At 32.8% G+C, this 16,743-nt stretch overlaps 1 protein-coding gene across 11 annotated transcripts in view; it reads left to right on the forward strand.

Annotated features, from left to right (window-relative positions):
- The first annotated feature begins 853 nt into the window (after positions 1-853).
- Positions 854-16,743, forward strand: part of neurl1aa (neuralized E3 ubiquitin protein ligase 1Aa) — a 166,932-nt gene continuing 151,042 nt past the window's right edge. For all 11 annotated transcript variants that reach the window (XM_061977180.2, XM_061977181.2, XM_061977187.2 and 8 more), the window contains exon 1: positions 854-1,075. In XM_061977180.2, the coding sequence (XP_061833164.1) occupies positions 1,042-1,075 (34 nt within the window). In that variant the 5' untranslated portion in view covers positions 854-1,041. The remainder of the gene's footprint in view (positions 1,076-16,743) is intronic.

Consider the following 16,743-nt stretch of genomic DNA (forward strand, 5'->3'; position numbering starts at 1 on the left):
TTTGTGTGTTGTGACATTAACGTTCGAGCAACATTATGTTACTATTGCTCTACACCATTTTGAATTTTACTATGTTTGTGATTGCACATTTGCGTACATTTTGGGACAGAGTTGTTAGAACGCTGGTTTTCAATATATTATTAAAGTTTGACTGAACTATCTGACTGTTTTTTTGACATTCACTTTAGCGCAGCGTTTTTTTGACATTCACTTTAGCGCAGCGTAGGCGCGGCTTATAGTCCGGGGCGGCTTATTGGTGGACAAAATTATGAAATATGTAATTCATAGAAGGTGCGGCTAATAATCCGGTGCGCCTTATAGTGCGGAAAATACGGTATATATAAGAAAATACTTCACTTTCAGTGAATTCTAGCTATATGTATATATATATATATATATATATATATATATATATTTGTTTTACAAATATATATATATATATATATATATATATATATATATATATACTGTATATTTATATGAAATACTTGACTTGGTGAATTGTAGCTGTAAATATACTCCTCCCCTTTTAGCCACGCCCCCAACCACGCCCCCGCCCCACCACGAACGCCCCCCCCCCCCCCCGCCCCCAACCACGCCCCTGCCCCACCAGGACCGCCCCCCCCACCCCCCACCCCCCACCTCCCGAAATCGGAGGTCTCAAGGTTGGCAAGTATGTTTTTAACGCAAAAAATGTGCCTGGGTTTAAAAAAAAAAAGGTTAAAAAACACTGGTCTAAGCGAGCGATGGCAACGACAGCGTTAAAGGTTCGAGTCTCCACCCTTTATGTTAATATATGTGACGGACGGACACGGGGCGTGGGGAAGTGCTCTCTGAATGAAGGGGAGGGGAGCAGCCGTCGTCATGGCCGCGTAGCTACGCTTTCAAGCGGTTGTTTGGGTCGCCCGGGGCGCGCGTCACTGCTGCGAGTGGTCGGGGAGGAGAGGCGGCGCTCAGCTTACCTTCGGATGGAATCATGTCACCGGCGAGAGCATCTCTGTGATACACGGCGGCGATAAAGCGTCTCCAAGGAAGACAGAAATGGGTGGACAGATAACGCGGAATGCATTATACGGTAAGAAATGGACTAACATCGTGGTCGTCTTCGATATGACTCTTCGCTACCAGGTGCAACCGCGAATAAGCTAATAATGGTGGCTCAGCATACATTAATGGCGACATTGTCTTTATTGTGATGCGGGAGCCACATGAAAGTTGCGGTGTCTGTGTGAAACAATAATGTATGACTACGTGTATTGCATTATAAACATACAGCTTCGCCCCTTTTTGACGTGACAACAACACTATCAATAGAACACACACACGTGATTCCAATCCTGTCCTATATTCTCCCTAAAGAGTCATTGTAACAATTAACAGTTCTATTTTAGTGTGCCTAGATCAGGGGTGTCAACTCATTTTAGACCTAGGGGCCACATGGAGAACAATCTACTCCCAAGTGGTTAAATCACGGCAGGATAACTTAAAAATAAAGACACCTTCAGATTGTTTTCTTTGTTTAAAAATAGAACGAGCACATTCTGAAATTGTACGAATCATAATTAGGGCCCGCAATGTCCCATTGCAAAAGGACTCCCTGTGGGAGTCCTTTTGCAATGGGACATAAGGACCTATTGTTATTGTAACGTTTTATTATTTATTCTTTCTTTATTCTACCGCCGCCTCTTTGAACACTAATTTGACCCACTTAGCATGCTTCAAAACTCACCAAATTTGACCCACACATCAGGACCTGCGAAAATTGCCTTTTGATAAAAAAACCAAACCCCAAAAATAAAAATTGCGCTCTAGCGCCCCCTAGGAAAAAAAAAAAACTACAGTGCCTGTAACTCCCACTAGGAAGGTCGGAAAAACATGAAACAAAATCCTCTATGTAGGTCTGACTTAGACCTAGTTCTCATAATAGTACATCCTCGGGCTAAAATCAACAGGAAGTTGGCAATTCCCCCTTCAAGACAAAAAAGTACTAAAAACAGTCACTTTTGCCTCTTTGAGCTGCAATTTGACCCCCTTAACATGCTTCAAAACTCACAAAACTGAACACACACATCAGGACTGGCACAAACTGTGATCTATTAAAAAAACCTAACCCCGAATTCAAAAATTGCGCTCTACAGCAATTTTTTAATAAAACGGAGAAAAAACTGCTCCTCGGAAGAAAAAAATTACAAAACTGCCTGTAACTCCCACTGGGAAGGTCGGAGAGACATGAAACAAAAACCTCTCCGTAGGTCTCACTTAGACCTACATTTCATTAATTGACAACCCCCAGCAAAAATCAACAGGAAGTTTGCTATTCCCCCTTCAAAACAATTTTTTAGTAAAAACCGGTCACCTTCCTTCAAAAACTATCTCCTCTGAGGGCGTTTGTCGTTTCGGCTTCAAACTTACACAGGAGAGAGATTAAACCCTTGTGTATAAATTAACAGAACAGTTTTTTAATACCTGCTCCAGTTTTGATTTTATGACCCTTCAAAGACCCGCTGCGCTGATGCTGCTGCACTGCTGTTTTTTTAAGATGGCTGTTTAAAAGCAGGAAGCACCAACGTGCCCACACAATGCAGACAAGGTAGGTACACTAGACAAAAGTCTTGGGACACTTCAGACTAAAAGTAGACAAAAGTATTGGGACACTTAGGACTAGCACCTGCCAAATACGCGGGCCCGTCCAACGCTGCTTGCAGCTTTAATGTTTTTTTGTTTTTTGTTTTCAATTACCCGTTGTGGTTAATAGTATACATACTTTAGTTGTCGATATTTATATTTTCTGAATAAATTATGTGATAATGTTGGATTATTACTGTCAATATGACAGTTATTTAAACATAACTCCTAAACAAAACATGCAATATGTCTAATAATGCCTTAAATATTTGTATCTTTGTGAGTTTTACTAGAAGCATGTGCTTTTGTAAGGTTTGCAAACACAAACATTTGTTTCTGTAATGTTCTTAGAATCCTGAGATTAATTTTTCAGGGGTGTCAAACTCATTTTAGATCGGGGGCCACATGGAGAAAAATCTAACGAGCACATTCTGAAATTGTACGAATCGTAATGTTGTTGTTTTTTTGTTTTTGTGTTTTCAATTACCTGTCGTGGTTAGTAGTATATATACTTTGTTTGTCGATATTTAAATGTTCTGAATAAATTATGTGATATTGTTAAGGCTGCAACTAACGATTATTTTGATAATCGATTAATCTGTCGATTATTACTTTGATTATTCGATTAATAATCGGATAAAAGAGACAAACTACATTTCTATCCTTTCCAGTATTTTATTGGACAAAAACAGCATACTGGCACCATACTTATTTTGATTAGTGTTTCTCAGTTATTTGTAAATGTTGCCGTTTATAAATAAAGGTTTATTTAAAAAAAAATAAAAAAATAAAAAAATAATTAAATTAAAAAAAAAACAACCTCTGTGCATGCGCATAGCATAGATCCAACGAATCGATGACTAAATTAATCGGCAACTATTTTTATAATCGATTTAATCGATTAGTTGTTGCAGCCCTAGATAATGTTGGAGTATAAAACTGTCATACTCAATATGACAGTTATTAAAATATAACTCCTAAACAAAACATGCAATATAATCCTGAGATTCATTTTTCCGGGGTGTCAAACTCATTTTAGATCGGGGGCCACATGGAGAAAAATCTACTACGACCAAGTGGGCCGAACTGGTAAAATCACGGCACGATAACTTAAAAATAAAGACAACTTCAGATTGTTTTCTTTGTTTAAAAATAGAACAAGAATATTCTGAAATAGTACGGATCATAATGTTGTTTTTTTGTTTTTTGATTTCAATTACCCGTTGTGGTTAATAGTATATATACTTTATTTGTCGATATTTATATTTTCTGAATAAATTATGTGATAATGTTGGATTATAACTGTCATTATGACAGTTATTTAAACATAACTCCTAAACAAAACATGCAATATGTCTAATAATGCCTTAAATAATGTATCTTTGTGAGTTTTACTAGAAGCATGTGCTTTTGTAAGGTTTGCAAACACAAACATTTGTTTCTGTAATGTTCTTAGAATCCTGAGATTAATTTTTCAGGGGTGTCAAACTCATTTTAGATCGGGGGCCACATGGAGAAAAATCTAACGAGCACATTCTGAAATTGTACGAATCGTAATGTTGTTGTTTTTTTGTTTTTGTGTTTTCAATTACCTGTCGTGGTTAGTAGTATATATACTTTGTTTGTCGATATTTAAATGTTCTGAATAAATTATGTGATATTGTTAAGGCTGCAACTAACGATTATTTTGATAATCGATTAATCTGTCGATTATTACTTTGATTATTCGATTAATAATCGGATAAAAGAGACAAACTACATTTCTATCCTTTCCAGTATTTTATTGGACAAAAACAGCATACTGGCACCATACTTATTTTGATTAGTGTTTCTCAGTTATTTGTAAATGTTGCCGTTTATAAATAAAGGTTTATTTAAAAAAAAATAAAAAAATAAAAAAATAATTAAATAAATAAAAAAACAACCTCTGTGCATGCGCATAGCATAGATCCAACGAATCGATGACTAAATTAATCGGCAACTATTTTTATAATCGATTTAATCGATTAGTTGTTGCAGCCCTAGATAATGTTGGAGTATAAAACTGTCATACTCAATATGACAGTTATTAAAATATAACTCCTAAACAAAACATGCAATATAATCCTGAGATTCATTTTTCCGGGGTGTCAAACTCATTTTAGATCGGGGGCCACATGGAGAAAAATCTACTACGACCAAGTGGGCCGAACTGGTAAAATCACGGCACGATAACTTAAAAATAAAGACAACTTCAGATTGTTTTCTTTGTTTAAAAATAGAACAAGAATATTCTGAAATAGTACGGATCATAATGTTGTTTTTTTGTTTTTTGATTTCAATTACCCGTTGTGGTTAATAGTATATATACTTTATTTGTCGATATTTATATTTTCTGAATAAATTATGTGATAATGTTGGATTATAACTGTCATTATGACAGTTATTTAAACATAACTCCTAAACAAAACATGCAATATGTCTAATAATGCCTTAAATAATGTATCTTTGTGAGTTTTACTAGAAGCATGTGCTTTTGTAAGGTTTGCAAACACAAACATTTGTTTCTGTAATGTTCTTAGAATCCTGAGATTAATTTTTCAGGGGTGTCAAACTCATTTTAGATCGGGGGCCACATGGAGAAAAATCTAACGAGCACATTCTGAAATTGTACGAATCGTAATGTTGTTGTTTTTTTGTTTTTGTGTTTTCAATTACCTGTCGTGGTTAGTAGTATATATACTTTGTTTGTCGATATTTAAATGTTCTGAATAAATTATGTGATATTGTTAAGGCTGCAACTAACGATTATTTTGATAATCGATTAATCTGTCGATTATTACTTTGATTATTCGATTAATAATCGGATAAAAGAGACAAACTACATTTCTATCCTTTCCAGTATTTTATTGGACAAAAACAGCATACTGGCACCATACTTATTTTGATTAGTGTTTCTCAGTTATTTGTAAATGTTGCCGTTTATAAATAAAGGTTTATTTAAAAAAAAATAAAAAAATAAAAAAATAATTAAATAAATAAAAAAACAACCTCTGTGCATGCGCATAGCATAGATCCAACGAATCGATGACTAAATTAATCGGCAACTATTTTTATAATCGATTTAATCGATTAGTTGTTGCAGCCCTAGATAATGTTGGAGTATAAAACTGTCATACTCAATATGACAGTTATTAAAATATAACTCCTAAACAAAACATGCAATATAATCCTGAGATTCATTTTTCCGGGGTGTCAAACTCATTTTAGATCGGGGGCCACATGGAGAAAAATCTACTACGACCAAGTGGGCCGAACTGGTAAAATCACGGCACGATAACTTAAAAATAAAGACAACTTCAGATTGTTTTCTTTGTTTAAAAATAGAACAAGAATATTCTGAAATAGTACGGATCATAATGTTGTTTTTTTGTTTTTTGATTTCAATTACCCGTTGTGGTTAATAGTATATATACTTTATTTGTCGATATTTATATTTTCTGAATAAATTATGTGATAATGTTGGATTATAACTGTCATTATGACAGTTATTTAAACATAACTCCTAAACAAAACATGCAATATGTCTAATAATGCCTTAAATAATGTATCTTTGTGAGTTTTACTAGAAGCATGTGCTTTTGTAAGGTTTGCAAACACAAACATTTGTTTCTGTAATGTTCTTAGAATCCTGAGATTAATTTTTCAGGGGTGTCAAACTCATTTTAGATCGGGGGCCACATGGAGAAAAATCTAACGAGCACATTCTGAAATTGTACGAATCGTAATGTTGTTGTTTTTTTGTTTTTGTGTTTTCAATTACCTGTCGTGGTTAGTAGTATATATACTTTGTTTGTCGATATTTAAATGTTCTGAATAAATTATGTGATATTGTTAAGGCTGCAACTAACGATTATTTTGATAATCGATTAATCTGTCGATTATTACTTTGATTATTCGATTAATAATCGGATAAAAGAGACAAACTACATTTCTATCCTTTCCAGTATTTTATTGGACAAAAACAGCATACTGGCACCATACTTATTTTGATTAGTGTTTCTCAGTTATTTGTAAATGTTGCCGTTTATAAATAAAGGTTTATTTAAAAAAAAATAAAAAAATAAAAAAATAATTAAATTAAAAAAAAAACAACCTCTGTGCATGCGCATAGCATAGATCCAACGAATCGATGACTAAATTAATCGGCAACTATTTTTATAATCGATTTAATCGATTAGTTGTTGCAGCCCTAGATAATGTTGGAGTATAAAACTGTCATACTCAATATGACAGTTATTAAAATATAACTCCTAAACAAAACATGCAATATAATCCTGAGATTCATTTTTCCGGGGTGTCAAACTCATTTTAGATCGGGGGCCACATGGAGAAAAATCTACTACGACCAAGTGGGCCGAACTGGTAAAATCACGGCACGATAACTTAAAAATAAAGACAACTTCAGATTGTTTTCTTTGTTTAAAAATAGAACAAGAATATTCTGAAATAGTACGGATCATAATGTTGTTTTTTTGTTTTTTGATTTCAATTACCCGTTGTGGTTAATAGTATATATACTTTATTTGTCGATATTTATATTTTCTGAATAAATTATGTGATAATGTTGGATTATAACTGTCATTATGACAGTTATTTAAACATAACTCCTAAACAAAACATGCAATATGTCTAATAATGCCTTAAATAATGTATCTTTGTGAGTTTTACTAGAAGCATGTGCTTTTGTAAGGTTTGCAAACACAAACATTTGTTTTTGTAATGTTCTTAGAATCCTGAGATAAATTTTTCATGGGTGTCAAACTCATCTTAGATCAGGGGGCCACATGGAGAAAAATCTACTCCCAAGTGGGCCGGGCTGGTAAAATCACGGCACGATAACTTAAAAATAAAGACAACTTCAGATTGTTTTCTTTGTTTAAAAATAGAACGAGCACATTCTGAAATTGTACGAATCATAATGTTGTTGTTTTTTTGTTTTTTGTATTAATTAGCTGTTGTGGTTAATAGTATATATATACTTTATTTGTCGATATTTATATTTTCTGAATAAATTGTGTGATAATGTTGGAGTATAACTGTCATACTCAATATGACAGTTATTAAAATATAACTCCTAAACAAAATGCAATATGTCTAATAATGCGAATCATAATGTTGTTTTTTTGGTTTGTTTTTTTACAATTACCTGTTGTGGTTAATAGTATATTAACTTTATTTGTCGATATTTATATTTTCTGAATAAATGATGTGATAATGTTGGATTATAACTGTCAAAATGACAGTTATTTAAACATAATTTCTAAACAAAACATGCAATATGTCTAATAATGCCTTAAATAATGTATCTATGTGAGTTTTACTAGAAACATATGCTTTTGTAAGGTTTGCAAACACAAAACGTTTGTTTTTGTAATGTTCTTAGAATCCTGAGATTCATTTTTCAGGGGTGGAAAAATAATTTTAGATCAGGGGGCCGCATGGAGAAAAATCTACTCCCAAGTGGGGTGGACTGGTAAAATCACGGCATGATAACTTAAAAATAAAGACAACTTCAGATTGTTTTCTTTGTTTAAAAATAGAATGAGCACATTCTGAAATTGTACGAATCATAATGTTGTTGTTTTTTTGTTTTTGTGTTTTCAATTACCTGTTGTGGTTAATAGTATATATGCTTTATTTGTCGATATTTATATTTTCTGAATAAATTATGTGATAATGTTGGAGTATAACTGTCATACTCAATATGACAGTTATTAAAATATAACTCCTAAACAAACATGCAATATGTCTAATAATACGAATCATAATGTTGTCGGTTTTTTTTTTGGTTTTTTTTACAATTACCTGTTGTGGTTAATAGTATATATACTTTATTTGTCGATATCTCTATATATATATATATACACGATAACGTAAAAATAAAGACACCTTCAGATTGTTTTCTTTGTTTAAAAATAGAACGAGCACATTCTGAAATTGTACGCATCATAATGTTGTTGTTTTTTTGTTTTCAATTACCTGTTATGTTTAATAGTATATATACTTTATTTGTCGATATTTATATTTTCTGAATAAATGATGTGATAATGTTGGATTATAACTGTCAATATGACAGTTATTTAAACATAACTCCTAAACAAAACATGCAATAAGTCTAATAATGCCTTAAATAATGTATCTTTGTGAGTTTTACTAGAAGCATGTGCTTTTGTAAGGTTTGCAAACACAAACATTTGTTTTTGTAATGTTCTTAGAATCCTGAGATTCATTTTTCAAGGGTGTCAAAGTAATTTTAGATCAGGGGGCCACATAAAGAAAAATCTACTCCCAAGTGGTTAAATCACGGCATGATAACTTAAAAATAAAGACAACTTCAGATTGTTTTCTTTGTTTAAAAATAGAACGAGCACATTCTAAAATTGTACGTATCATAATGTTGTTGTTTTTTTGTTTTCAATTACCTGTTGTGGTTAATAGTATATATACTTTATTTGTCGATATTTATATTTTCTGAATAAATTGTGTGATAATGTTGGAGTATAACTGTCATACTCAATATGACAGTTATTTAAACATAACTCCTAAACAAAACATTCATTTAATGCCTTAAATAATATATCTTTGTGAGTTTTACTAGAAACATATGCTTTTGTAAGGTTTGCAAACACAAACATTTGTTTTTATACTCAATATGACAGTAATGTTATCCTAGAATCCTAGACTAATTTTTCAGGGGTGTCAAACTCATTTTAGATCAGGGGCCACATGGAGAAAAATCTACTCCCAAGTGGGCCGGACTGGTAAACTCACGGCATGATAACTTAAAAATAAAGACAACTTCAGATTGTTTTCTTTGTTTAAAAATAGAACGAGCACATTCTGAAATCGTACGAATCATATTGTTGTTGTTTTTTTGTTTTTTGTTTTCAATTACCTGTTGTGGTTAATAGTATATATACTTTATTTGTCGTTATTTATATTTTCTGAATAAATTATGTGATAATGTTGGAGTAGAACTGTCATACTCAATATGACAGTTACTAAAATATAACTCCTAAACAAACATGCAATATGTCTAATAATACGAATCATAATGTTGTTGTTTTTTTTGTTTGTTTTTTTACAATTACCTGTTGTGGTTAATAGTATATATACTTTATTTGTCGATATTTATATATATATACACGATAGCGTAAAAATAAAGACAACTTCAGATTGTTTTCTTTGTTTAAAAATAGAACGAGCACATTCTGAAATTGTACAAATCATAATGTTGTTTTTTTTGTTTTCAATTACCTGTTGTGGTTAATAGTATATATACTTTATTTGTCGATATATGTTCTGCATAAATTATGTGATAATGTTGGAGTATAACTGTCATACTCAATATGTCAATTATTTAAACATAACTCTTAAACAAAACATGCAATATGTCTAATAATGCCTTAAATAATGTATCTTTGTGAGTTTTACTAGAAACATATGCTTTTGTAAGGTTTGCAAACACAAACATTTGTTTTTGTAATGTTCTTAGAATCCTGAGATTAATTTTTCAGTGGTGTCAAACTCATTTTAGATCGGGGGCCACATGGAGAAAAATCTACTCCCAAGTGGGCCGGACTGGTAAACTCACGGCATGATAACTTAAAAATAAAGACAACTTCAGATTGTTTTCTTTGTTTAAAAATAGAATGAGCACATTCTGAAATTGTACGAATCATATTGTTGTTGTTTTTTTGTATTAATTACCTGTTGTGGTTAATAGTATATATACTTTATTTGTCGATATATATATATATATATATATATACACGATAACGTAAAAATAAAGACAACTTCAGATTGTTTTCTTTGTTTAAAATAGAACGAGCACATTCTGAAATTGTACGAATGATAATGTTTTTTTGTTTTTTGTTTTCAATTACCTGTTGTGGTTAATAGTATACATACTTTATTTGTCAATATTTATATTTTCTGAATAAATTATGTGATAAAGTTGGGAGTATAACTGTCATACTGAATATGACAGTTATCTAAACATAAGTCCTAAACAAAACATGCAATATGTCTAATAATGCCTTAAATAATGTATCTATGTGAGTTTTACTAGAAACATGTGCTCTTGTAAGGTTTGCAAACACAAAACATTTGTTTTTGTAATGTTCTTAGAATCCTGAGATTAATTTTTCAAGGGTGTCAAAGTCATTTTAGATCAGGGGGCCACATGGAGAAAAATCTACTCCCAAGTGGTTAAATCACGGCATGATAATTTAAAAATAAAGACAATTTCAGATTGTTTTCTTTGTTTAAAAATAGAACAAGCACATTCGAAAATTGTACGTATCATAATGTTGTTGTTTTTTTATTTTCAATTACCTGTTGTGGTTAATAGTATATATACTTTATTTGTCAATATTTATATGTTCTGAATAAATTATGTGATAATGTTGGATTATAACTGTCAATATGACAGTTATTTAAACATAACTCCTAAACAAAACATGCAATTTGTCTAATAATGCCTTAAATAATGTATCTATGTGAGTTTTACTAGAAACATGTGCTTTTGTAAGGTTTGCAAACACAAACATTTGTTTTTGTAATGTTCTTAGAATCCTGAGATTAATTTTTCAGGGGTGTCAAACTCATTTTAGATCGGGGGCCCACATGGAGAAATAGCGTAAAAATAAAGACAACTTCAGATTGTTTTCTTTGTTTAAAAATAGAACGAGCACATTCTGAAATTGTACGAATCATAATGGGTTTTTTTGGGGTTTTTTTTTGTATTAATTACCTGTTGTGGTTAATAGTATATATACTTTATTTGTCGATATTTATATTTTCTGAATAAATTATGTGATAATGTTGGATTATAACTGTCAATATGACAGTCATTTAAACATAACTCCTAAACAAAACATGCAATATGTCTAATAATGCCTTAAATAATGTATCTATGTGAGTTTTACTAGAAACGTGTGCTTTTGTTTGCAAACACAAACATATTTTTTTTTTTTGTCTCAATATGACAGTAATGTTCTTAGAATCCTGAGATTAATTTTTCATGGGTGTCAAACTCATTTTAGATGGGGGACCACATGAAGAAAAATCTACTACTACCAAGTGAGCCGGACTGGCAAAATCACGGCACGATAACTTAAAAATAAAGACAACTTCAGATTGTTTTCTTTGTTTAAAAATAGAACGAGCACATTCTGAAATTGTACGAATCATATTGTTGTTGTTTTTTTTGTTTTTTGTATTAATTACCTGTTGTGGTTAATAGTATATATACTTTATTTGCCGATATTTATATTTTCTGAATAAATTGTGTGATAATGTTGGATTATAACTGTCAATATGACAGTTATTTAAACATAACTCCTAAACAAACATGCAATATGTCTAATAATGCCTTAAATAATGTATCTTTGTGAGTTTTACTAGAAGCATGTGCTTTTGTAAGGTTTGCAAACACAAACATTTGTTTTTGTAATGTTCTTAGAATCCTGAGATTAATTTTTCAGGGATGTCAAACTCATTTTAGATCAGGGGACCACATGGAGAAAAATGTACTCCCAAGTGGGCCGGGCTGGTAAAATCACGGCACGATAACTTAAAAATAAAGACAACTTCAGATTGTTTTCTTTGTTTAAAAATAGAATGAGCACATTCTGAAATTGTACGAATCATATTGTTTTTTTTTTGTATTAATTACCTGTTGTGGTTAATAGTATATATACTTTATTTGTCGATATTTATATGTTCTGAATAAATTATGTGATAATGTTAGAGTATAACTGTCATACTCAATATGACAGTTATTAAAATATAACTCCTAAACAAACATGCAATATGTCTAATAATACGAATCATAATGTTGTTGGTTTTTTAGTTTGTTTTTTACAATTACTTGTTGTGGTTAATAGTATATATACTTTATTTGTCGATATTTATATATGTATACGATAACTTAAAAATAAAGACAACTTCAGATTGTTTTCTTTGTTTATAAATAGAACGAGCACATTCTGAAATTGTACGAATCATAATGTTGTTGTTTTTTTGTTGACAATTACCTGTCGTGGTTAATAGTATACATACTATATTTGTTGATATTTATATTTTCTGAATAAATTATGTGATAATGTTGGATTATAACTGTCATACTCAATATGACAGTCATTTGAACAACTCCAAAACAAAACATGCAATATAACTAATAATGACTTAAATAATGTATCTTTCTGAGTTTTACTAGAAACATGTGCTTTTGTAAGGTTTGCAAACACAAAAAAATGTTTTTATACTCAATATGACAGTAATGTTCTTAAAATCCTGAGTTTAATTTTCAATCTATCAAGATAAACAAATTATATCAAATCCAATTACAGTATGTTATTTATGTAGTTTGATCATTTTTCTCGACTGATGTACTAACATCATGTGGTTTATTTTGTACATATATGGCATCATCTACAAAGATACAAAGAATTGCTATTGTGACATCCTGTGGACACATTTAGAACAGCTGTGTCTTTCATTAAAACATTTCAGGTACATATTTATACTTAGCAAACTCATCCCGCGGGCCGGATAAAACCTGTTCGCGGGCCTGATCCGGCCCTCAGGCCGTACGTTTGTCACCACTGCCATAGGCTCACACAAGTTCCGTAAATAATCCAAATTTCGAGCACAGTGTCATAGTTTTCACAGCTTTTTGGTTGTTAGAGGTTGAAAGCGTTTTAAAGTACATTTGTAATTCTTTTTTAAAGGCACAAAAAACAGGTCGTGTATTGAGAAACGTACATTTATGAATATAAAAGTTAGCCAATGAGGTTGCAAAGGTAAAATTCCTTTTCAAATTTGTCCTCATACTGTGTAAATCCCAATAGCACATCTTTAAAACAAAGCACACATTTGTCATGAATTGCAGTGTAAACATAGACCATATACAGCTCACCCTAAATGAAGTGATAATAACACTATCAATAGAACACACACATGATTCCAATCCTGTCATATTCTCCCGAAGAATTATTGTAACAATTAACAGTTCTATTTTAGTGTGCCTAGATGAAGCCACCTACTGCTCATGCAGCGTCTGTAAGTTTACACCACCTGAGCATTCTAATTAAAGCCCCAGCATTGATCCAATTAGTTAAAGGACAGACTAAGAATATTAGACGGATAAGGATACAGCTCCTCCCTTGTGGGATCGAGGTCAAGCACACCAGTAAACAGCAGATTTTCAAACTAGTGTTGTCCCGATACCAATATTTTGGTACTGGTACCGGTACCAAAATTATTTCGATACATTTCGTACTTTTCTAAATAAAGTGGACCACAAAAAATTGCATTTTTGGCTTTATTTTAATAAAAAATCAGAGGGTACATTAAACATATATTTCTTATTGCAATTTAGTCCTTAAATAAAATAGTGAACATACTAGACAACTTGTCTTTTAGTAGTAAGTAAACAAACAAAGGCTCCTAATTTAGTCTGCTGACATATGCAGCAGTGACGTGCAGTCACTAGAGGCAGGTGAGGCAGGGCCTCACCTGCCATCATGGAAAGAAAAAAATGTAAAAAGGAAAAAAAATAATTAAATTGTTATATGTATCCAGTGATTATACTATAAAGTTATTTTCCATTTAACTTCACCAGTTTTAGATTATTTTTATTCAAAATCGCTGAATTTTCACATTTGCCGTTCAAATACTGAGAAGAGACGGTGCGGTGAACAGCAGCCAGTTGAGGCACGTCACTCAGTGCCTCAACATGGATTCCGGACTCGGCTAACTGCTGGCCTGCTGTGCAGTGAGACCGTATTGCTATATGAACTATATTATACATTTCCATAGTTTAGTTAGCTGAGGTATATAATGTACAGTGTATTTTGTCAACAACTCTATGTGTGTAACGTATTTCTTGTGCTGAGCGATCATAAAACGGCTGCAAAAGACGCACTGGCTGAGGCTCCAGTAATCCCGCCTTCTGCACCCCCGCCGTAGAATTGTTATATCAACTAAAGCCCACACTTAAACTTTCCACGTGCAAGATTGAATCTATTTAAAAAAGTTATTTCATAAGAAGCCAAAAAGTGCAAAAACAATAATGTTCGTGTTGGAGGAGTTGTGAATGACTGCAGGGCCACAACATTAGGTACACCTGCAGACTGCAGGGGTACCTAATTCACAACTCCTCCAACACGAACATTATTGTTTTTGCACTTTTTGGCTTCTTATTAAATAACTTTTGTAACCTATATTCATGGGCTTTTCTCTTTGTGATGTTAAGTTCCTGTTATGCGCTGTTATACAGTATATGCCTTGAGCTCTTATTTTGAAGGCGCTAAGAGCGGAAGTGATGACACGGAGTGGAGCGTAGGTTTTTGAATGAAGGTAAATAAAGTGGTCCTCGTGTAAGCTGGAGCCTCCGTGTTTGTTATTTTGTAGTTTCATACAGTATAGGCGACATTTATAAACCCTCGGTTACACTTTTTTAAATAGATTCAATCTTGCACGTGGAAAGTTTAAGTGAGGGCTTTAGTTGTGGACTTCATTTCTAAGTAAAGGTAAGACCATAATAACGTTTTTTTTTATTAAATGTGCTTTTTTGTGTGCTACAGTTTGTATGTGTAAAGTTAAAGTTAAGTTAAAGTACCAATGATTGTCACACACACACTAGGTGTAATGAAATTTGTTGTCTGCATTTGACCCATCCCCTTGTTCACCCCCTGGGAGGTGAGGGGAGCAGTGGGCAGCAGCGGCGTCGCGCCCGGGAATCATTTTTGGTAATTTAACCCCCAATTCCAACCCTTGATGCTGAGTGCCAAGCAGGGAAGAATGCTGATATGAGCTTTTAAACATAACCCGTTAACTGCTGCCAATCAAATGGTGAATACGATACTCTTTAGGGTTCATATGTTTGTATATCTGACCCTGATGAAGTCAGTGCCTCACCAGCCATGAACCTCACCGCACATCACTGATATGCAGTAACATATTGTGTCTATTTCCATTCTATTATTTTGTCAAAATTATTAAGGACAAGTGGTAGAAAATGAACTATTAATCTACTTGTTCATTTCCTGTTAATATCTGCTTACTTTGTCTTCTAACATGTTCTATCTACACTTCTGTTAAATTGTAATAATCACTTATCCTTCTGTTGTTTGATACTTTACATTAGTTTTGGATGATACCACAAATTTGGGTATCAATCCGATACCAAGTAGTTACAGGATCATACATTGGTCATATTCAAAGTCCTCATGTGTCCAGGGACGTATTTCCTGAATTTATAAACATAATATGAATTTAAAAAAAAAACGAAAGAATGTTGTAATGCCAAAAAATATCGACATAATAATAGTAGTATTGATTAGATACGTGCCTGTACTTGATATCATTACAGTGGATGTCAGGTGTAGGTCCACCAATGGCTTTTGTTTACATTTTGATGCCGGTGAGCTACAGTTAGCTTTTGATAATATGACTCCTTTAATGCGTCCTATAATCCGGTGCGCCTTATATACGAAAACAGACAAAAATAGACCATTCTTCGGCAGTGCGCTTTATAATCCGGTGCGCCCTATGGTCCGGAAAATACGGTAATATCAAAAGAAAATAATATCACAAAGTGCAACCAACATCTCTTTAGGTTGAATCAGCAGTAGAGTTACCTGCTGCTTTTGCTGTTTCTCAACATAGAAATACATCTTTAATGGGGCTGTTGGCAACATTAAAGGCCTACTGAAACCCACTACTACCGACCACGCAGTCTGATAGTTTATATATCAATGATGAAATCTTAACATTGCAACACATGTTAGCTCACTGAAGTGCAATTTTAAATTTCGCGCGAAATATCCTGCTGAAAACGTCTCGGTATGATGACGCCTGCGCGTGACGTCACGGATTGTAGAGGACATTTTGGGACAGCATGGTGGCCAGCTATTAAGTCGTCTGTTTTCATCGCAAAATTCCACAGTATTCTGGACATCTGTGTTGGTGAATCTTTTGCAATTTGTTCAATGAACAATGGAGACAGCAAAGAAGAAAGCTGTAGGTGGGAAGCGGTGTATTGCGGCAGGTGTTGTGCTGGATAAC

The sequence above is a fragment of the Nerophis lumbriciformis genome, linkage group LG16 (genome assembly GCF_033978685.3).
Source record: "Nerophis lumbriciformis linkage group LG16, RoL_Nlum_v2.1, whole genome shotgun sequence".
NCBI lineage: Eukaryota > Metazoa > Chordata > Actinopteri > Syngnathiformes > Syngnathidae > Nerophis > Nerophis lumbriciformis.